The 22400-nt window shown below is 37.1% G+C and overlaps 4 protein-coding genes across 16 annotated transcripts in view; 2 read left to right on the top strand and 2 right to left on the bottom strand.

Annotated features, from left to right (window-relative positions):
* nid2a (nidogen 2a (osteonidogen)) overlaps window positions 1–5546 on the top strand; it is a 68804-nt gene extending 63258 nt beyond the window's left edge. For all 11 annotated transcript variants that reach the window (XM_088074762.1, XM_088074756.1, XM_088074763.1 and 8 more), the window contains 4 exons: window positions 55–212; window positions 879–1002; window positions 1110–1222; window positions 4205–5546. In XM_088074762.1, the coding sequence (XP_087930888.1) occupies window positions 55–212; window positions 879–1002; window positions 1110–1222; window positions 4205–4215 (406 nt within the window). In that variant the 3' untranslated portion in view covers window positions 4216–5546. The remainder of the gene's footprint in view (window positions 1–54; window positions 213–878; window positions 1003–1109; window positions 1223–4204) is intronic.
* Window positions 5547–5645: 99 nt separating this feature from the next.
* rtraf (RNA transcription, translation and transport factor) lies at window positions 5646–9593 on the bottom strand. Its single transcript, XM_042513080.2, has 8 exons — window positions 9423–9593; window positions 8282–8406; window positions 7643–7742; window positions 7273–7353; window positions 7077–7165; window positions 6914–6982; window positions 6516–6564; window positions 5646–6287 (listed from the first exon to the last, which is right to left on the bottom strand). The coding sequence occupies exons 1-8, from the start codon at window positions 9481–9483 to the stop codon at window positions 6133–6135; spliced, it is 729 nt and encodes a 242-aa protein (XP_042369014.1). The 5' UTR covers window positions 9484–9593; the 3' UTR covers window positions 5646–6132.
* Window positions 9594–10309: 716 nt separating this feature from the next.
* Window positions 10310–11640, bottom strand: sap18 (Sin3A associated protein 18). The gene is made up of 4 exons (XM_042513245.2): window positions 11498–11640; window positions 10994–11103; window positions 10709–10831; window positions 10310–10598 (listed from the first exon to the last, which is right to left on the bottom strand). The coding sequence occupies exons 1-4, from the start codon at window positions 11567–11569 to the stop codon at window positions 10442–10444; spliced, it is 462 nt and encodes a 153-aa protein (XP_042369179.1). The 5' UTR covers window positions 11570–11640; the 3' UTR covers window positions 10310–10441.
* On the top strand, window positions 11602–21991 carry LOC121966749 (gap junction beta-6 protein-like). 3 transcript variants are annotated; one of them, XM_088074170.1, is made up of 8 exons: window positions 11602–11737; window positions 15907–15993; window positions 16109–16162; window positions 17217–17388; window positions 17470–17622; window positions 18590–18738; window positions 18893–19099; window positions 19222–21991. In XM_088074170.1, exons 4-8 carry the CDS (start codon window positions 17218–17220, stop codon window positions 19316–19318), a joined length of 777 nt encoding a protein of 258 aa, XP_087930296.1. In that variant the 5' UTR covers window positions 11602–11737; window positions 15907–15993; window positions 16109–16162; window position 17217; the 3' UTR covers window positions 19319–21991. The 3 variants fall into 3 exon arrangements, with proteins under 3 accessions (XP_087930296.1, XP_087930298.1, XP_087930297.1); XM_088074172.1 differs by having other exon boundaries at window positions 18893–19124; XM_088074171.1 differs by having other exon boundaries at window positions 18893–19128.
* The last annotated feature ends 409 nt before the right edge of the window (window positions 21992–22400 follow it).

The raw sequence follows: 22400 nt of genomic DNA, 5'->3' as shown, positions 1-22400 counted from the left end.
AACAAGTGAAACAAACATTAACCTTGAGCCTTGCTCCTGCTTGTGTCTCCGCAGCACTCTGTATTGGACCGATTGGAACCGAGAGGCCCCAAAGATCGAGAGTGCGTCAGTGGACGGTCAGAACCGCAGGGTGGTGGTGTCTGATGGCATCGGTTTGCCAAACGCTCTCACGTATGACTCTTCTTCAAGGCAAATCTGCTGGGCTGATGCAGGTAAACACACCTTCTGCCAGTGACTGTGTTCACATGCACACTAATATTCCACTATTATTATGAATTTGACACGGGGCATGTTACCAGCTTATTCTGTTTGGATATTCTGAATTAGGCCTTTTTCTGAATGTAGCATTTTGTGATTAAGACGTGTGATATGCTGATATTATTCAGGTTTTAGGAGCATTGTTTAGACAGTGCATTCAGAATGTGCATCTTAATTGCAGATTTTACAGCAGTTTTCAACACATGGCCTCTTTTCTGTTTACCTCTGTGTGTTGTTATGTTCCCCAATAGTTGTGGTAGAGATGCACGCCCTAAAGAAAAGCCCACGTTTTTTGGTCAGAAGGAGAAAGACAAATGTCTTTTTTCGGGAATAAGGGGGAAAAGCAGAATATTTTGTGCATGTAAACATACAACATAGTGTGACCACTGGTCAACTACCATTATCACTCAAGGGAATAATTTCCACTGGGGATGAGGTGAACTTTTCAGAGTACTAATTTTGGAAGATCTGCAAACAAGACAAAGGGATAAAAAGTTCTGCAATCTGCTATACATGCCGTTAAAAATCATTTAATCTCTATTCATTTAATCACCAAATGACACTACCATCAATTTCAAGAAAAATACTGATCCATATTTTTCTTTTGCTGTGTGCGTCAGGTACAAAGCGTTTAGAGTGTGTGTCCCCGGACGGTTCAGGGCGAAGAGTGATTCACCCCAGCCTCAACTACCCGTTCAGCATGGTCTACTACAGGAACCACTTCTACTACACTGACTGGAGGAGGTAGCCATCTTTATCTGTCTCACTGTTTCTTCATCACTGATCACTAATCAATGAGCTGATCAGTGTTCACCCTCCTCAATGCCTCTGTCTCTGTCTCTGTCTCATAGGGACGGCGTGATCGCAGTAAACAAAGACAACAGTCAGATCACAGATGAATACCTGCCTGACCAGCGCTCTCACCTGTACGGCATCGCCATAGCAACTACCCAGTGTCTATCAGGTATGAGCCTCACTGTTTCTCACAAACACACAATACACTATCACTGTCACACACACACACACTCTTTTCAGACTGTGCTCAGATGTGTAATTTTGGCGCTGTATAATCACAACCAAACGCCCTCTCTCTCTCACACACACACACGCTGACATGAAGGTGCACCAGACAGTGAGCTCATTGGTTTGTGTGCAGTGATGTCATCACATCAGTCAACTCCCACCAGATGTCACCTTAACCCTGAAGGCTGCACTTACACAGAGACAGGAAACACAGTTAACCCTACACGGGGAGGTAGTGGCTGAGAGCGTTGCATTCAAATCTACGGGAAACTCAGGATGTATTAACTTCTTACATTAATATCTACACAGTCTGCACAGCCAGGTTTGCTATAGAGACAGAGCGCACTTAAGGCCCGCCCCCACCAGAGGGGAAAACAGCTCAGCGCTCTCCACTGACTTTGTGTTGTGTAATTGTTGGCCATTTATTGGAATTATTTCTCCAAGATAAGCAAGGTGAGCAAAAGGGACACTGAGCTAGAGTTACGATAGATAGATAGATTTGCCTTGGATTTCAGTGTCTGCAGTATAGAAACCGTACAAAAAACAACAATACATACACAGTAAAATACAACAGTAACAACAACAAATACATCCATCCATCAAACGCACATGCTCATTATGAAAAATGCACATATATGTTACAGCAATACTTTGCTGAACAGCATGTGTTCAGGCGCAGCACTGAGTGTAAGTCACCTGCATGTCGGCAGTGCCCGACATACGAAAGTTATTTACGAAAATCGAGAGACAATAGACTTCAAGTGTAACAATCCGGTTCAGGTCGCATATATGTGCGAGAACTTTTAAAAGGAGTACACTCGGGAGGTATGTAATATTTCATACCTTCATACCTTCCTGAAATTTCATTGTGGTTTACCGTATATGACAGCTTATTGTTCAAAGCGGAGTGCTTTTTAAGGCCTGAAAAAGTGTCGGTGAAAAAAAAATACCATATTACCAAGACCGCCACATTATCACAAAAATACTATAAACAGTTTTTTAAAGTAAAATAAATAGTTTGCACAAAACATAAACAATTACCAGAGTATCTGAGGTATAATGGCCCTGATTGAAACAAAAACAATGTCATCAGATTCTGCCAGTTTCAATAAGAAGCTGAGCTCCGACTGAAAAAAAAAAATTAAAAAAAGATGTAAACACAACCTTTGTTGTCTGAAGAAAGCCAAGTTTGTGTTTCATCACCCTGCATCCAGAAAGCAGTCATCACACAGCTGGCGAAGACCCTCCACTGTCCTCTGTGTGTGTGTGTGTGTGTGTGTGTGTTTGGTGACTTCACACCCACCCATGAAATAGACACAAGAACAATGATTACGCAGCTGTCTGCGGCCCTCCGCTTGTATTTTGCGTTTGTGTGTCATGTTTGATGTGTTGATGTGTGCAGATGGCTTCAGGTCTTTTCAAAGCGTTGAGTTAAACACCTTGAAAGTACAAAGTCGCCCTCTGAACACACGATAATCCCTAAAGTAGCACCTTGGCAGATGGCGCTGCCAAAGCTGCGCACATCTGCAGAGAGTGTAAAATCGATAGAAACACACAGTTCAGTTTGTGTGTCTTACAATGGCCCGAATGACGGCTGTCACTAGTGTGTGTTGCTGTAAAAGTCACGTCCTCTAACGCTCTCTAAAGCCTCAGACTAAATAACAGCCGCTTGCTTCAAAGACGTGGCCGTGTGGTGTAATTGTGAGCATGATGACAGCTCTAAAACACACTTGTTAAGGGTTTGGGAGCTGGCTGTGAGAGGCTTAAAAGCTGTTATTGCTGAATTCACGAACACAGACACACACATGCTCTTTACGGAGATAATTCTCAGTCGTCACAGGTTGTAAGTGCAGGGCTTTGTTCAGGATGGAAGGTGTGTTTGTTCTGTCATTACGCCACTGCAGCACTTCAACTTTCATCCTGTTACATTTGGATTCACACAGGAAGACACAATCAGACCTTTAACTCTTCATTTCCACCTGGAGCTGTAAACTAGCAGAGAAGAAGGTTTGGACTTCCACTGGAAGTGTAATATCAGGGTTCCCACAGTCATGGGAAACCTGGAAAAGTCATGGAATTTCACAATCACATTTTCCAGGTGTGGAATTAGTAAAAAAATATTTAAAGTACTGGAATAATCATGGAAATTTTGTTGTGTGTAATAAATGAAATGACATAAATGTAATATAACATTCAATTTATTTTGTGTCACTGACAACATAATGTAGTTTTAATGTGTGATGTTTTGATTGTTTTTATTTGTTTATCATAAAAAATGTCATTTTTTTTCCCCATGTTGCATCTCTCCACTAGGCATGTCAAATCATTTTTTAAGCACTTTTGGCTTATGGCAGCAGCATACAACTTTAAATGGCTGTATTTTGTTTTTATTTTACTGCCTTTCAAACTCACATATTTTCTTTTTTTTAAATTGGCAGTTTTGTCTTCTTTTTTTATTGTGTTTTTTTTTCTTTTTAATGTTTTGACCATTTTCTTGCAAATGTAAATAGGGCAATTTTCTTTTTTTCCCCTTAAAATCAATTTTTAAGGAAAACCACGGGTTTGAAAGACATAACAATTTCATCATTTTAATATATTTGGCAGTTTTTTTATTCATTTTTTTTTATTTTAAGGAAACGGGTTTAGAAGGCATGTTTTCTTTAAGAATCACCAAAAAAATGACATCATTTATTACAGACAGAAACTGTAAAAACAGAAGTTATAGGTGGAATTTTCGAATTTCCGAAGGTCCTTAAACACATCATTAGGGACAATAAAATTATGTGTGTATACGGTTTTGATCTTGTATGCTTGGAAAAACACCGGGCAAGGAGGGGCAAGAAAAAAAATTGGGATCCTTGAAAAGTTTTGAATTTTTTTTCATGAAAATATTTGATGACGATGACATTCATTTGTGTCTCAGGGAGCCACTAACGACAGACTGGCAGCTACAGAGTCCTTTGGTGCTAAAGTTCTGGGGCGATTGCTGATCTGAGGGCAGGACCACCTGAAGACGTGCCCTCCCCAGTGTCCCTCAGTCAAAAAAGGACACTCAGAAGGGAGCAAGTTGACTTCCTGTTGCCAGATTGACCGTTGGAGCAAATTTACAACCCGTCCACTCACCCTGACCCCAACCCCATTATCTCACCGTAAAGATATAACCCCAAAATAAATGTTTTGTAAATTTGTTTTATACCTCATTTTTAGTTTGTTTTTTTCTACTGTATTTTTGTACGTGAGTTTTTTTTTTTGTTTTGTTTTTATACCGAATAAACCTACAGAATCTGATTTTTTTTTTTAAATGTGTTTGTAGGTTTCCTGTTTTTTTAAAGCCAAAGAAGAATGACCTGAGGAGCTTTTTTTTTACTGTCCGAGCCAAAGTTCTGTTGTCAAACTGAGCATCAGATTTCTTTTTGGTCCGCTGGCCGCGGTGGCTTTAAAGATCCGTCTCAATATTTAGCTTTCACAGTGATTTCTGGACAAATATAAATATCCCTCCAGGATTTAGTGATGTCGCAATCACAGCAATTAATCAAAAAATTCCCATGAATTTTGTGCAGCCTTGCAATGTTGTCCAAACACTACAATTTCCCTGCAAATTTTACCAATTGTTGTAGTTCCCCACGAGCTTCACACAAGGAATGTCTTCAAATTCACTTCTGAGTTTTTGGTGCTTCATTTGTTTCTTTTACCTGTTATTTTTAAAAACTTGTTTTTATCAAAAGCAGGTAAAAGAAACAGTTAAATGTTTTGTGATTTGGTATTTGTTTCTTGAAAAAAAATGAGAAGTTTGATACCAATTATCTAATCCAACACTGCAAAAAAAGTGTATTTCTCAAAATATCAAATTATGACATCATAACTGAAAAAAAAACAACTGCGATTTACAAGAATTTAAGTGGTGGACGTCAAAGCCTAATCAGCAGGATTATTCATTACCCGACTAGAATTATCACGTTTTATGGAATTTGGAAAATTAAGTTTAAGTATGTAATACATTTATATAGAAAATTATGGACATTATTGAGTGACTGAAATGATTTCTGTGATCAGATTACTGTAATCTGATTACTGTGTGCCACAGTCACATCCCAGCGACCACAGTCCTGCCATATTTCTCTGCACTACTAATCTGTTTTCCACACATGATGAAAGAACGTTACACTCTTTTTACTGCCAAATATTTTTATTACTACTTCTTTTCAAATCTTTATCTTTTTATAAGATGTGATATTTATAACAATAAAATGTGATTTGGTACTTGACAGACTCTTTGGGATTATTTGTCTTCTCGTTTCAGCTCTGCTGCTTCAGAGGAAATTTACGACCAAACGTCGACAACACAAGAAGCACAGGAGCCAAAGTCTGTTCAGCTGTATTTATATTTTTTCCCACAGCGTCAATGTAAACCATTTCAAAATAACCTTCCATCGAGAAAGAAAAGATACTAATGTGACTGTCAGTTTGAACATTTCAGGAGCTTCTCTGTGGTTTCTGTTGAGGGACAGATTGATGCAGCCAGGAGAGGATCAGAAGGTTCAGCCCACTAACATATTAGCAGAAGTGAGTATTTCAACACTAATTAATCAAGAACCAATTGCAGTATTGTAGTGTGTTTTGACATAAATGTATCCACGCTGCAATACAAAACTGAAAGACAGCATCTGAAAGTTTGGCATTTGCTCACATTTGCACCAAATTCCAAATCGGATCACTCTGATCTCATGCAACACAATTAAAAATACAAACTCATTTTTGTCCAACAAAGACAGGCTTTTCCTCGCCAAATCAAATTAAAACTCCCATTACTTAGTCCCTCCCTTCCTCCACCGTCTGTCTTCATCCTCACTCTCATCTGCCGACCTTGCCCAACCTGTGGTCTGTCTTGGGGTCAGCGATGATGGCCTGCACGGCTACGATGGCCTCGTTGATCTTGGTCTGTAGCTCCCTGAGCTCCTCGATGTGCAGCAGGCGCAGGATCTGGGCCGCTTCATTCAGAGTGGCATCTGAAAACAAACATAGATCACTCTCATATAGCTTATTGAGCTGCACTGGATACATTAATGTTCATTCTGTTCCACGCTGCACCACTTGGTCCCAATTTTAATCTGAGGGGCTACAAAATTATTGAAGGGGAAAAGAAAAAAAAAGATACTGTGTAATTTTTTTTAATTGTCTTCTTGTGTTTGAATTTTTCCTTTTCTGTTACTCTTCAGCCAAAAAGCAGCACTCACCTCCAGTGTCGAAACCCAGGATGTGCTTGTCTAAAGTTACAGGAACACCCTGAGAAACACAGAAACAAATGTTAAAAATACTGTGTACATGACTCATTTAAAGGTCCGTTATTATGATCATTTTCAGGTTCATACTTGCAGAGTTCAATTTTTTCAGCATTTGAAGAAGATCATCTAACTTTTTTTAACTTAATTGTTTATGTAGCTATTGTTTTTATGTTGAAGTATTTGGGCAAAATTGTCCCTAGTAAGTAATTGATAATAGTTCATGTTTTCATCAAATTGGTCCTATGTTTCACTTCAAGTTGCATCAAAACGTGTCAAAAATCTAACTTGCCTGAAGCTGTAGGAACCCTGATAGATATTCTTGATAAATGTGTGTCATCAGTTTACAGTACCTCTCTGTTCTGGCTGGCTTTAGTGATGGCCTCTGGAGAAAGTCTCTCCTGGATCAAAATACGAATAGCCTGGCAGGAGAACATGAAAACACAAAGGGATAAAAAAATCTTACAAGCCTGAGTAATTTAAAGCAAAGATAGCTCATCTTTAGCACGCTCCCACCTTGAGCATAACCAGGTAGTCATCATGTCGTTGTATCTGGAGGATGTTGGCCAGAGCTGTCACTCCTGCTTTGAAATCTGGTGAGTTACCTAAAAAAAAGAAGAAAAAAAATCAGCCTTCACCTAGAACAAAGGGGAGAATGTGCGAGAGCTGAGTACAAGGACAGGCGGAGGAGCAGAGACATGTTTCTACTTACTGTCAAGATTGATGAGAGGGTCCGCTGCTTTGTCGCTGTTTCCAGAGGCTGACAGAGGCTCACAGTTCTTATATTTGTCCACTAAAGAGACACATCAAATACCATAAACACATTGTAGCTATGTAAAGAGAATATAATAGTGTGTCATATGAGGATTCAAAAAAAAAGATTGTTTTAATCATGTTTGACAGCAGAGTTTCTGGAATAGAAGAACTTGACTGTTGAGCTGAAATCATTTGAAGACTTTTTTCCTTTTACAATGTCTCCATCTCCTGGTCACCGTCGTTATTACAGCAGTAAAACTAATGCTGGGTGATACTTCAAACTTTTCACTGACATCACAACACACATGCTCCTGCAGCCATCTTACCGTTGTCTCCATACTCATATCTTACAGCCAGGCCCAGTAACCAGTCTATTGCCTCCTGCTTCTCCTGGACGCCAAAGGGACAGTTCAGGTCCTGCAGGTACTGCACACAGAAACACACATCATGCACATAAGAAGGCACTGACAGCTTTATTTACACTGATGAAAATCCTATTCATAATCCCATTCATGTCACCTTTAAAGCTCCACTGTGTAGGATTTAGAGGCATATATTGGCAAAAATGGAATATAATGTAATAAGTATGTCTTCTTTAGTCTATAATCACCTTAAGATGAGAATCTTTTGTTACCTTAGAATGAGATGTTTATATCTACATACGGAGCAGGTACACTGATTTGTACCATGAAAGTGATTTTTTTAGTGCTTCTAACAATTTAAATCACACGGTCTGTTTGTTTTGGTGAGAAGGAGAACTCTGTAAATAATTCAGCTCCCGATATAAACCTTCTGAACAATGAACAACACAAAGAAACTCTAACCCTGAGTAGTTTCAGCTGGTTATAATTTGAATTCCTCACTGCTATATGCCTCTAAATCCCCCTAAATATTACACAGTGCTTCTTAAAATGTGGCATTTTCTACATGGCAAAGTTTGGTAATGGACAAAAACACAGTCTTACCTTCTGGTAGGCTTTTGGCCAGTCTGAGCTCGGGATGTTTCTCAGGTTTCCTCTGTCCTCTATTTTATAATGTCGAATCTTCTGGTCCTCCAGCCACACAATGCAGTTCCTAAACTGTGTCTCATCTGAGCAGAGAAGAGACAAATAGGCCTTCTTTAGACACCGATGGACAAATGGTTACAGTTCATACAGTAGTTTGCCATCATGTAATAAAGGTAGACTGAATAATAATAAACCTCAGCCTTATGAGTGAGATTAAGATAAGAGGCCACAGAGCTATGTATTCGCTTCACGCCCGCTAATTTTCAATAAGGGACTGTTTGTTATTTATGAGAAGTGGTGCAAAATGAGGGAGGCACTTCAAATATTTCTTTGGAGTTTTTTGATTTGGCTTAGTATGACCTTAAATGGTCATATTTTATAGTTGCCTGAAATATCCTCAGAGCCCTGCAAGTGGGTTTCCAAGGCATGTTTTCTTTAAAAAATCTCCTAAATGTACATGTAAAAGCCCATGTTCATTAATTTGGAGAGAATACTCTTGGAAAATCCAAATATGTTTCTTTTTAACATCCGTCACCTATGTAAATCAGAAGCTGCTGGCAGAAATGTGGTGAGGTAGAAGCCAACCATACCCACAAGTGTTTATTCTTTTGTTTCTGTATCTGTTTTATTTGTTTATGATATATTAAAAAAAATGGGGATCGTGGGGTGGGAGGGATATATAGTAGCTATTGTAAAGATTGACACTTATTTTCTTATGTTTCTATGAGAAATAGCCCAACTGCTGTAAGGGAGTAATTTTGTCAAATAAAAAGTATACTAAAAATGTTCATAATCACAGCCAGAAACTAAAAATATGGCTGTTCATGGTGAATGGAGGGTCATGCATTTACCCCCCAGTTGTTATTTTCTTTAACAATCTGTGCAGCTGAATAAACGTGTGTCGCATAACTAGGTCGTAAAAGATCTCTTGAGCTAACAAAAGTACAAGTTTGTCATTCAAAAAAAGCAGAATAAAACTAATATTTTATAAACAGAGCTGCATTTCGTTGACAGCACTTTGCATGACGTTACACGTTAGCTGTCTCCACGTTTCCATCACCGAGCAAAATGAAGGAGCTCCTAACGAGTTTTCTCTTACCTGTGCTGTCAAATCCACCGGGGTTGTGATAATCTAGCGCTGTCAATTTCCTCCGAAACATTTTAACTTGTGTTTTGTGTATGAATGGCTGCTATATTTAGCTTACGATTGGTTAGCTCCGCAGTTTCCTCTGCTAGCTATCAATAGCTGACATTGCGCATGCGCCGCTGGAGAACGCAAGACTTCCTGTTATAGCTATCAAAATAAAACCGTCCTTAATTACCACTACACGTATACATAAATGTCCATAGCATTCCCCCGTTTTTAAGACCTTTAGGTGTTTTAAATACCTAAAAACACAACTTTTGTTTTGTGTATTTTTTGGATGGAACACTTTTGTAATTTTAAATGGAATTTAACTAAAGTCAGTGTTGCAAACCACTGGCAAACTCCCACACTAACTACAAAAATGTTTTCATTGGAACATTTTAGTAACTAGATCTCCATTAGGCGAAAGAAGGTCAAGTTACCAAAACACCACGATAAATATATTATTTTTGTGTGTGTGTGGAGTTTGTTTGCAGTTTCTGTTCTGCTTATCTCTCTTCTACACACACACACCTGTTTTAAAATAGATTTGCAAAGTATTCTTTTATTATGAGTGTTGGCAAACAACCATATATGAAAGCACTGATGATACTTAAATTTATTTTAAACTCGCTCCCAGAGGAGTTGCAATTTAGTCCATCAGCTGTTTTCGCAAACTTCAGGAGCTGAAACATCTCTGTGGTATTATCAGGAATTCTGATGCCAAATATTTTAGTGGGATCTGGACCACCTGAAATCTTTTAACAATACAAGTGCATCATTTTTTCTTTTGAAAATTAAGACAATTCTGGATACCTTCTCACCTTCTCACAGTATGTTTCACAAAAACAGACAGAAACTTTGGAAAAAACGACAACTTTAATACATGTCACATTCTATAAAATGAGGCAAAAACCATCCAAGATGAGGCAATGAAAAAGAACAACAAAAAACAGTTTGATGTGTGTCGATTTATGTCACGTTTTATATGTTCAGAAAGGCCTCATGCGTGTGTTAAGGGGCAGGGCTCTGTTGGGCGGTGTGATTGCTATATCCAGATAGTCTCCAATTTGGAAGCGCTGAGACTGCAACGTCATGGAGTCATCTGGGCCCTTTCTGCCTGACACGGTGTTGCCGATGTCTTTCAACCTGTAAGGAGCAACACAACCAATTTCAAATTAGAGTGAACATGATTTCACCAAAATAGCAAGTGGCCTGCTCCATGAGTCCAGACAGTGCAGATATAATATGACACCAACCGGTACATTTTCCCTCTGGGGTCTGGGTAGACTATAGCAAAGCTAAAGTTGGTCCCCTTTTTTCTGGCCTCTGGATGCACTTCCTTCACCAGGCTGGTTAGTTCCTTCAGAGTAGCATCCATCCTTAAAAACACATTACAAATCAGAGACCTTTTCCAAAGCTTTGCTGTATATTAAAATGACATATTAACTGAGGCAGGAGCTATTACGGTCTAAAAACACAACTTGATGCATTGACAAACGTCCAATTGGATAAAAAAAATGGCGAAATGTTTGCGATCATACCACGTGTATATCTGCAGCTCGCTCGAGGGAACGTTTCCACGGGCGAACTCGTCTGGTCGGTGGTGTCTGCCACTGTTGGTGGTGAATACTCGCAGCAGAAGCGGGCAGGTCTACGTCAAACATAAGGACATTATAAAAACCCTAACTTTGAAAGGAAGGGCTGGCTGTGCAAGACAATAACAGGAAGCAAAAATCTAAATGCAGGTATGTTTTTTTTTTATGTTTTAATAGATGATTACAGGAAAATAGCAGAGATGCACAATAATTATGGTTAGCTAGCATGCTAGCATGCGTACGATGCAGAGGCTAACGTTACTATTCAGTTTCACTTTAATTTGACGGTAATGAGCAGAGCATCACATATGAAAATCAAAGCAGTAATACTGGTCTGCATATGCTTTTGCTATGTGTGTTTGTCCTAAAGTCTTCAATCTGTTAGCATTGACATCAGCTAGCAGAGCCAGGTTAGCTCAAGCTAACGTTAACTAAAGTGCCGCTGCTCACCTTCTCCCGGTCAATGGGCTTCTCTGGTTCCTTCTTGATCTCTTCCTGTGTGATCCGCGATTCAAGGGCCATTTTAAGGTTTTCACTGATATATTTATGATTTTAGGTACCGACTTCTAACGTGCTGGGATATTTTATCGAAGCTAAAACAACGAATGGGACTGAGGTCGTTTCCGTTTCCGGTGTGGTTGTCGATGACCTCAATCCTCAACCAGCTTTACCGCCCCCTACTGGTTCGGAGTGAGTACCTGCATCAAGTGACGAAATGTGTTGTTTTCTTTATTGTTATGATTATATTTGACACATTTTGACAAAAAACAGCTATTTTGAATGCATTTGTTATATGGAGTATGTATGTTCCAGATTTTGATGATAAAAAATTACATCTCCTAATTTTACAAATAATGTAAAAAAAAAAATGATAACAATAATTCAATTGTACAAATAATGGGAGAAAATAAACAACAAAAACTGTTATGGCCGGCTAAACAAATTAAGTAAAATTGAAATATTAGGTATTTTTGTTTTCAACTTGTAATTTTTGAGTTTTAAATTTAGAAGTCAAGTACATTTTAAAATCTGTGTCTGATAGGATATTTCACAGCAAATCATTTTATGTATGTAATATTTTGCTTAAAAAAAAATCAGGTTCATCATGCAAGATTCTTTTTGTTCCTCTGTAAATCAAGCCGAAAAGTGGCATGAAAACAATCCATAAAACTTAAGTTCAGTAGTTTTCCCTTCAAAATTACAAAATGTGCGTCAAGAGTATCGTTTATATTTGGGGAGAAGTCTGAAAGAAGTCAGATCCAAGTCTTAGGACCCAGTATTCACAACTTTGAATGTGGAAAAATCAAAAACATCACCTAAGGCACCAACAGAAGTCTGAATCTTGCAGAGAACTTGTTATAGCTGTTGAAAATTTTGTCAAAATACAAAAATCATCCTGACATCTTGCAAAATTAGTAGAGTGGCTGATCCAGGATCAGTCCGCCAAGTCCACCTACAGTACTGAGATCTGCTATTCAGTCACATGCTGCTCTCCCCCTCACTCATTACAGTGCGTGTGTGCGTGTGTGCGTAGCTTCCTGGGTAACATATATCTGTGAGTGCTGTACAGTGTGTGGTTGTGTGTGTATCCTGACACTGGCGCCCTCTGTTCTCCTGCTGGCAGGCTGATCAGGAGCTACTCTAACAATCAGCTCTGTTTTACCTCTCTCTCTCTCTCTCTGCGTCTCCCTACTCATTCACTTTGTGTGACCCGCTTGAAACAATCCGTCAGCCTTTCTCCCTCTGTTTTTTTTCTTCCTTTATCCCTGTCCTGACTGAGAGATCAAACAGTGGCTCTTTGAGTCCGCTCCTGACACTGATATCCATTCATTGATATGCATCAAGAATAAGTGTCGCTGTTATTCCCCTAATGACTCCATTAGAATCACTGACGCCCTCTCTGTCTCAACCATGGATTTTTTCCTGCCCCTCCAGATCATTGCTGCTCATTTTCAGCAGTGGAAGAAGTAGTTCCTTTACTTAAGTAGAAGTAGAAATACAACACGGTGAAAATACACTTTCACAAGTAAAAGTCATGCATCGAAAATGGTACATAAGTAAAAGTAAGTAAGTGCAATAAGGAAAAAGTACTTAGTCAACAATTACAAGTAAACAATGCTGAAAAAATGATTTAAAATGAAATATATATATTAGAAACACCCCCCCAAAACAACCCCAAAATATAACATTTATTTTAAAAATAAATTTAAAAAAAGACCCAAAAAAACCACATACAAAAACCCCTTAAAATTATTATTTTTTAAAGCACACAAAAATTATACAATATTTGAAAAAAATAGAAAAAACTCCCCCACAACTCAAAATAAAAAAAGGCAGATAACACAATTTCAGGAACTCTTCCTATGTCTTTTCTGCGAAAACCTTAATCTGTAAAGCTGTCAGATAAATGTAGAGAAGTAAAAAGAATAATAATTTGTCTCTGAAATATAGTGGAGTAAAGCTATAAAGTGGCCTAAAAAGAAAATACTCGAGTAAAGTACAAGTACCTCAGCTTTGTTAAGAGTTACATTTCACCGCTGCTCATTTTGTAATATTACACACAGTGTCGGTATTCAGAGGAAACAACTCTTACCTCATTATTTATTTAAACTTCTATGAATGAACTCTTAAACAAGATTCTGAATACTTTACCACGTACATACTCAAAACACTCATGTCAAAAAATCTATCCAGAAGCTGTAGCTCCAGCAGAATATGCAGAATATGTTACAGCCCCCTCAAAAGTTTTCGTTTCAGTTTTGTGAGCATCCACAGTTGGTTTTGCTCCCACACGTCAACAAACAGTGTGGAGAGCTCTTCAGTCACAGTCATTAGCAGCACACAGAGCTGCACTGTCCTGCAGGACGACTTATGCCAAGTGATGGCTGGGCTCCTAAAAGTCACTTTGACTCTCTACCTGTGTCCTGTTTCAGTCACGGAGGGTCACACCAACATGCACAAACATGCACACACTGCTTATCACAATGCAGTGTTGTTCTTTCAGTTCGTCTGACTTCCACGCTGCCCGGGCATCCTGTTAGATCAATGGATTGTGACCATTTCATTTCATTACAGTTGCATAACATTTGTAAACGTCTGTACGGTCACATTTATTATGGTACCGTGGCATAATTAAAGGGGCACTTCACATGAAGTTCAGTTAACGTGGAAATATTTTTACTCAAGTACTGGAAGAAGTATTCAGATCCTTTACTTAAATAAAAGTACTAATACCACACTGCGAAAAATACTCAATTACAAGTAAAAGTCCTGCATTGACAATGTTACGTAATGAGTAAGTAGGTATTATCAGGAAAATGCACTTAAAGTATTACAAGTATAACAACCCAATGCAGAAAAACTCAAAATTATGATTTTTTAATTTTTAATTTGAATTTTATAATGTAAAAAAAACTACAAAATATTTTTAAGAAGAAAAAAAAACACTAAAGGAAAGATTTTCTTTTTTAAAGAAAATAACCTTCAAATCGTTATATAACACTTGCAAACTCAGGATTATTTTTTAAAAAAGAAAAAAACTCAAATTAAAAAAAAAAAGAAGAAGAAACACCTCCCAAAGTCAACATTATTTGGAAAGACTTAAATGTTTATCAAAATAGTTTTCAATTAAATTTCTGTAATTCAGCTAACTGATTTATCAACTAATTGTTCCAGCTGGTAATTTAATTTACATTTCACCACTGGTTTTCCAGATTAATGATACAAAATATCATTAACAAATAAATATGATGTATTATTTTATATTAAGCTACTGTAAAGTCATCAAACCCAGCTTCACCTTTATCAGCAGCAACATGCAAGTGATTTGTGAATGAATGCATCAATATTGTGTATACAGTAATATTAGATATAACCTATTATTCTAAAATAGACCATTCTGCAAAATTAATAATTTTAAGTTTTGTACTTCAAGTACATTTTGATGCTAATACTTTTGTGGGTTTTTTTGTGTATTTCTATGCCATAGTATTACTACATTTATCTAAATATAAGATGTGAGTTCTTCTTCCTCCATTGCTTGTTCATTGTGACTCTGGAGGAACTTTCTTGGTAAAAAAACAAAAAAAAAAAACGAATGATGACTGATATTGGCTTGGACTTGAGACTAGCAGTTTGTAACAGAAACCATTACAAGACTAATGAAGGTCTGATAAATAAAGTACAGCGTGGAATTTGCAGGATCCAGCATTTTTGGAGCAGAGCTTGACCTATACCTGGAGCTCAAGATCAGGATATCTCCGACTGCTGCTTTGATTTTGATCTTCTTCTAATTATTAATATTACTACTTTCTCAAAAGGTGTGAGTGACAAACACAGTAAATATAGTAATAGTAGTTTCAGTGACTGTGCGTTGAAATTGAAAATCACTCTACAGTCTTCGCTATATATTTCTCTTTAAAACATATCTCCATGTTAACTTAAAACTATTTTAAGGCCATATACTTGCTTTTATGTGATGTCGTCTTTTTAATTATTTTACCTATTTTATTCATGGTTTTTTTTATTTTATTTCCTTTTATTTGAGGTTTTACTGCTTTTGTTGGTTTTGGTTTATTTGTTTGTATTTTTTATTTTATTTATTGTGATTTTGCATCCTGCATCTTACATTACATGTCCGTTTATTTCAATTTTATCCTGACTCTACCCTAGTTTTGTCTCGCCTGTGTTCAGTAGAACATTTTGGATTTCTGCTGTTGTATTGCCTTCTATGCATCCCATTTCTGCTTTTGCTGTTTGTCAAAGCACTTTGTAAACTCTGTTTTTAAAGGTGTGTTATTATTATTTGTGCAATATTTGTGACGCAACAGCTTTGCCATTGTGAGGTTTTATTTTGAAAGCCCCTACAGGAAGTCCCCTCACATTGTTCGGGCTGTCTTGACACTGGAGACATCTCTGACTTCATGCAGAGGAAACTGGTGCTTCAGGTTTGTTTGTGTTTTGCTCACAATGTAAGACCCAGATCCCATTCAGTTTTACTTTATTTCTATCATACCGCCAGTAATGTGACACTGAGATGTTTGTTTTTTTGTATTTGTACAGGAAAGGACCATGTGGAATATCTTCCTGAAAACAACCTGACTCTGCAGACACAAGGTAAGAAAAGTATTTTTATCTTTTAATTTGGAGGTTGACCCAAGACCAAGACTTTTTTAGGAGGCAATTTGCAGCTGGAAACAGATTTGAGTTAATGTATCATGCATATCATCTACAGTACAGTGCAAAAGTCCTAGTCCTTACTTTTGTTGTTTTTGCAAAGTTTTAACGAGGATATGTATCTATTCTTTTTACAGTCACTTCATTAAGATACAAACAAAGAATACAGAGAACATGTAAAATGCATTAAAACACCAAAAAAGTCAGAATAAAATGGCTTTTTCAGACTGAAGTCAATATTTAGTGTACAACCATAACAAACGGTAGCTCAAACAATCAAAATTGAGCTTTGGACATGTCTTGAATGCAACCTGCTGCGAATGCAGCAGAAGATTAGTTTTGTAAAACTCATATTGTCTGACCAAGAGAGTTCTCAACACGCTAACACACTAAATAGTTGCAACTTTAGCTCGTAGAATTTGTCTTATTCTGAAATATTTGCATTTTTAATCCTGTAAAGATATTTCCTCTAAGTTCTGCTTGTTTTTTTAGTAAAGAGACAACTGAGAAATACATATGTATGATCATTATAACCTTGCTAAAAATAACAAAGCTGAAGGAGGCCTCAGACTTTTGCACAGTACTGTAAATCATATCAGTGAATCAATAATCGATGGGTGAGTGTGGATGAGGCTCAGCGGGGACTGTAGTAGTGTGGGTTTGTACAGTGTGTTCAGTGTGTTTTTAGTCGAGTGGGCTCGGTTCAGTACAGTCCACAGTGGGCAGAGAGGTTCATCAGTTCACATGGACTCTGGCTCTGGGCCGTCTCTCCTCCTCCTCTCTCTTTCATTCCTTTTCATCCTCTTCTTCTGTCAAACTTGTCTTTTGTTTCATCGCCTGTCTCTGCTTTCATCTCCTGCCACCGCCTTCCTTCTCACTTTCCATCTGTGTTGCCGTCACGTGTGTAGTTCAAAGGAAGCAGCCGAACCTGGTCCATAAATCCATACGGGCAGCTAGTATGATAATACTCTCATGTTTCTGACTGTTCCCTCAGGATGTCTTGGCCTGCGCTGTACGCTCAGTTAGTCGGAGCAAACCGGCACTCCACCAGCCTGGGTAAAATCTGGCTCTCTGTGCTGTTTATTTTCCGGGTCATGGTGCTAGTTGTTGCTGCTGAGAGCGTCTGGGGGGACGAGCAGTCTGACTTCACCTGTAACACGCTACAGGTACAGCACCCAGTCACTGATCTTATCATGTACATTTAATATATACATTGAATGACATGCCTCTTTGTGTCTGATTTTCAGCCTGGCTGCGAAAACGTCTGCTACGATCAGTTCTTCCCCGTCTCCCACATCCGTCTCTGGTGTCTCCAGCTCGTCTTTGTTTCCACGCCAACGCTCCTGGTTGCGATGTATGTGGCCTATCGGAACCACAACGACAAGAAGAGGCTCTTGCAGGTGTGTGTGCTGTTACATTTGTCTGCCATCATTCTGTCCATCCCATGTCTTATCATGTCATGTGTTGCTCATAGACAGGAACATTTACAAAAAACACTTGTTACAAATTAAATGACGAATACTTGCTTGTCACATGTATCACAATCTGTGAGGTACTTGTAGTTTACTTAAGTATTTTCTTTTCACTTTTACCCCACTACATTTCAGAGGGAAATATTGTACTTTATACCTCACTACATTTATCTGAAAGCTTTACTTTACATCAGAACAGAGTTTTGCATCAGAACAGAGTTTGAAAAATCTGATCTTTTGTAATAAATTAAATTAACAAACTACAGTTTTTACAAGTACAGCTGCAATAATTAGTTGATTAGTCAATTATAGAAATTTAAATGCCAACTTTTTTGATAAACATTTACAGTTGGGGTTTTTTTTTCATTTTTAAAAATAATTTTTAGGTTTTTGATTTTTTAAAAATATAATTTTACGTCTTTTTTTTAAATTTATTTTTATTTTTTCTTGTAATTTTGAGTTGAAAAAGTATATGTAAATACACATTATTTGTTGTTTTATCATATCATGCTTTATCACATCATAAAATGTACTTAAACTTGTCATGTCATACTTTAACATTTGATGTTATGTCTTGCTTTACCTTGTCTTTTCATGCTTTAAACACATCATGTCTCCCTTTATCGTGTCATGCCATGCTTTATCTTTTAATATCTTGCTTTATGTCGTAATGTCATACTTTAACATGTCATGCCGTGTCTTCGTTTATCTTGTCAAGTCACATCTTGCTTTACCTGGTCTTGCGTTATCTTGTCACGTCATGTTTTATCGTGTCATGTCTTGCTTTATTTTATCATGCCGATCTTTATCTCGTCACAATATCTTTTATCATGTCATGTTTTATCATATCTTGTCTTTTCTCTTTTTTATCATGTCATTTCCTCTTGTGCTGCAGGGTTCTGGCAGAGCTGGTTTCCTCAGCAACAAAGGTCAGGAGGAAGAGCTGGAGACCATAAAGAAACGGAGACTCCCAATAGCTGGCGCCCTCTGGTGGACGTACGCCTGCAGCCTGGTGTTCAGGCTGCTGTTTGAAGGAGGCTTCATGTAGGATTTGTGTGTGTGTGTGTGTGTGTGTGTGTGTGTGTGTGTGTGTGTGTGTGTGTGTGTGTGTGTGTGTGTGTGTGTGTGTGTGTGTGTGTGCCCTATTGCTGGTTTGGTGTGATCTGTCTCGACACAGCATTTGTCTTTGTCCCTCCAGGTATGCTCTGTATGTGGTGTACGATGGTTTCCAGATGCCACGGCTGGTGCAGTGTGACCAGTGGCCGTGTCCCAACCTGGTGGACTGCTTCATCTCACGCCCGACCGAGAAAACCATCTTTACCATTTTCATGGCCACCTCCTCCTCTATCTGCATGGTCCTTAACATGGCTGAACTCGCTTATCTTGTTGCCAAGGCTGTGACTAGGTAGAGGTATTAATCAGTCAGACAGGCAGGTGATTAATTAACATTTTAAGTCCGTCATCCTTCACGTGGGTTCTCTAAATACAGAAAATCCTCGAGTCTACATGTAACATCTTCTTTTTCAGGAGTGTCGGTGGTCAGAAGGAGAGGAAAACCTGCAGAAAATCCAGCAGAGAGAGGATACAGAATAAGACAAACCAGAAGTTACTCGTCTCAGCCTGAGGAAGCAGCAACAAGGTGGGCGATACATGCAGAAGAAAGATTTTACAAAGACTTATGGCTACACATGTAAATGACAAAACATGTGTAAATACCACTCAACAAGGGAACATTTTCTATGATACCTAAAATGCAACATTTAATGGGTGGAGAGGATGGAATCAGTGTCAGCAACTCCCAAACTGTATTTTTACATGATACTGTAGTCTGTGAGATTGTATGTCGATACTTAATTATCGATATTTCAGTTCATTAGATATAAATGCACTCACCATTTCCTACTTTATATACCACAAATAAAGTTTCATCCTATCTGAATTGTGATTCAGTCTAATAGTTTGAGTTAAAAATTACATGATAATAACAATGCTTTTGTCTGGGAAAACTAAACGGACTAACTCAGAAACATACAATGCATTAAATCATGTGATTAATAATCATGAAAAATGGTTCAGTTTACAAAAGATAAAGTAAAGAAAGGGATTGACGGGACATAACATGTTCTTTCATTTACAACAGGTGCATCAAATGATCCACTGTATTTGCTTATGTCGACCTCTGCTGGTGGACAGCAGTGACTGCACCACCTCTGACTGGTTTTATGGTTGTGGGACAGTCACTGACGCTAAACAAGGAAATATTTGGTGAAATGGTGATGTCACCCAGCAAACAGCAAGTAACCATGGAGCTTGAAATAGTTTGGAAATCCTACTTATTCAGAAGTAAAATTATGCAAGACCTCCTAACTTCAATGCCATGCATATATATTTTTTTCATTTAATGCAGTGCTGCTCCCAGACTTTTATTTATAGCGGTGGCCTGATGGGGCCACTGAGAATCTTAGGGTGGCACACCAAAACCAAAAACAAAATGTTATGAATTTGCTTATGCTGTTGAAGTATATAAGCGAGTTGGAAATTATGTTAATAGTGAGATACTGGAATACTTTGGTTTGTTATTTAACAGATAATGACACTAACTATCTGATGTACATAGACTAATACCAGTACAGTGAACATTTCGAGTCCCACAGCAATCTTGTGTTAAGGTGTTATGTATCTGTATATGTGCTCTGTATTTGTACATACATGTGTTAGGGGCCCATTACTCTTCAGATAGGCTTTTCCTTAAATTTTGTTAATGGCGGCAATGGTTTAATGACAAGTTTTTGTACATTTTTCCTCATTTTGACATATAGCCTATTGTTTATTTCCAGTACAGCTTTACTTTAAATATTAGACTACTGCTAAATATGAGTTACTACCACTACTGCTACTTCTGTTAGTATAATAACTACACAGAACTATCCTGCTAATATCATTGCCATTTCCAGCCTATAACTAAAGCAGTTAATAAATCTTTTAAATAAAAAAACAGGTATTCACAGCCAGTGGTAGAATGTAACTAAGTACATTTGCCCAAGTACTGTACTTAAGTACGCTACCTTCTACTTATACTTCCCTACATTTTGGAGTTAAAATATTATTTCTTTTACACCACCACTTTTATTTTAAAGCGTTGGTTACTAATTAATTAGTTAAGTCAATTATTTAGTGAACTAGTTAAATGAATCAGCTAATACTTTTGTACTTTTACTTTACTCTTTAACACCTGGATCAACATCAGTTATACTGTGTTGTGTTCAGACACCTTTCACAGGCAATTAAGCCTCTGAACCCTGAGAAAATTGATTTGATTCTTTCGGAAACATGGGAGAAAAGATAATGAGCAACTTAGCTAGAAATATCCTCCAAATTGTAAAAAAAAAATAAATAAATAAATAAAAATTGAAGGTGACATGGAAATGACCTGAAAATCAGCTTGGAGATTATTAGATATTATCAAAAAAACAAGAAAAATGTCCAGAAAAGTATGTCTTTAATCTTATAATTATATATTTTCTTATAATTATATTTTAGATAATAATTCAAATTTTATACAATTACATATTAAAATCATGTCACAGAAAAAAATATTTTTAAGTCTTCAAAGTATCTTTTTTTTTAGTATTTTATGTTTTTTACTTTTCTTATCTTTTGGCTAATTTTCAGGTAATTTTCTTTTGACTTTTTATTATTTTTTGCTAGCTTTTGTACCACATCTTTTTAAGTTGCTTATTGCCTTCTTCCCATGTTTTTGAGAGAAATCAAGCTAATTTGGTAATGTTTAAAGGGTTAAGTAAGATTTTGAATGCAGGACTTTACTTTTGTAATAATACCACCCTGTGGAAATGCTCTGTTACAAATAAAGTTCTGCACTGAAAATAGTATTTAAATAAAAGTAAGTAAATAGAATCAGGAAAATGTATTTAAAGTATGAAAAGTACCTAATGCAGAAAAAAGTATTTTAAAAAAATCAACAACATTCCAATAAGACCCAAATTATTAAAAAACAAACAAATAGAAAAAAACACTTTAAATTTCAAAATTATAAAAAATTAAAAACACCTCCAAACATCAGAATTATTTTTTTTAAAAAGAAGAAAGAAATAGAAAAAACACCCCCAAACTCAGATTTATTTTTTAAAGAAGAAAAACAAAAAAAATCAGAACTATAACAAAAAGAAAAAAACTCAAAAGAAAAAGATAAAAAATAAAACTACCAATTTACCTCAAATATTACCCCCAAAAAGAAGCATACAAAAATCTCAAAATTATAAACAAAATTTAATCTAAACACCCCTAAACTCAGTTATGTATTTATTTTTAAAATCCCCAAAGTCTTAAATGTTTATCAAAATAGTTGGCAATTAATTTTCTGCCAATCAACTGATTAATCGACCACTTGTTATGGCTGTACTTGAATAAACTGTTTGATAATTTAATTTATAAAAAAAAAGCCATTTTTTATAAACTCTTACATTTTTTATGCAAAATTCTTAATATGAACAGTAACTCCAGCTGTCAGGTAAATATAGTGAAGTAAAAAGTACAATATTTCCCTCTGACATGTAGTTGAGTAAAAGTATTAAGTAGCATGGAAATACAGTACTCAAGTAAAGTCGCTACAGTCAAATTTATACTGAAGTACAGTACTTGAGTTAATGTACTTAGTTACATTCCACCAATGCGTGTAATACTAGTAG

This window comes from Plectropomus leopardus, chromosome 24 (genome assembly GCF_026936395.1).
Source record: "Plectropomus leopardus strain MGB_pleo_1.0 chromosome 24, ASM2693639v1, whole genome shotgun sequence".
Classification (NCBI taxonomy): Eukaryota; Metazoa; Chordata; class Actinopteri; order Perciformes; family Serranidae; genus Plectropomus; species Plectropomus leopardus.
Note: the sequence above shows the minus strand (reverse complement) of the source record. Positions and strands in the feature narration are given on the sequence as shown.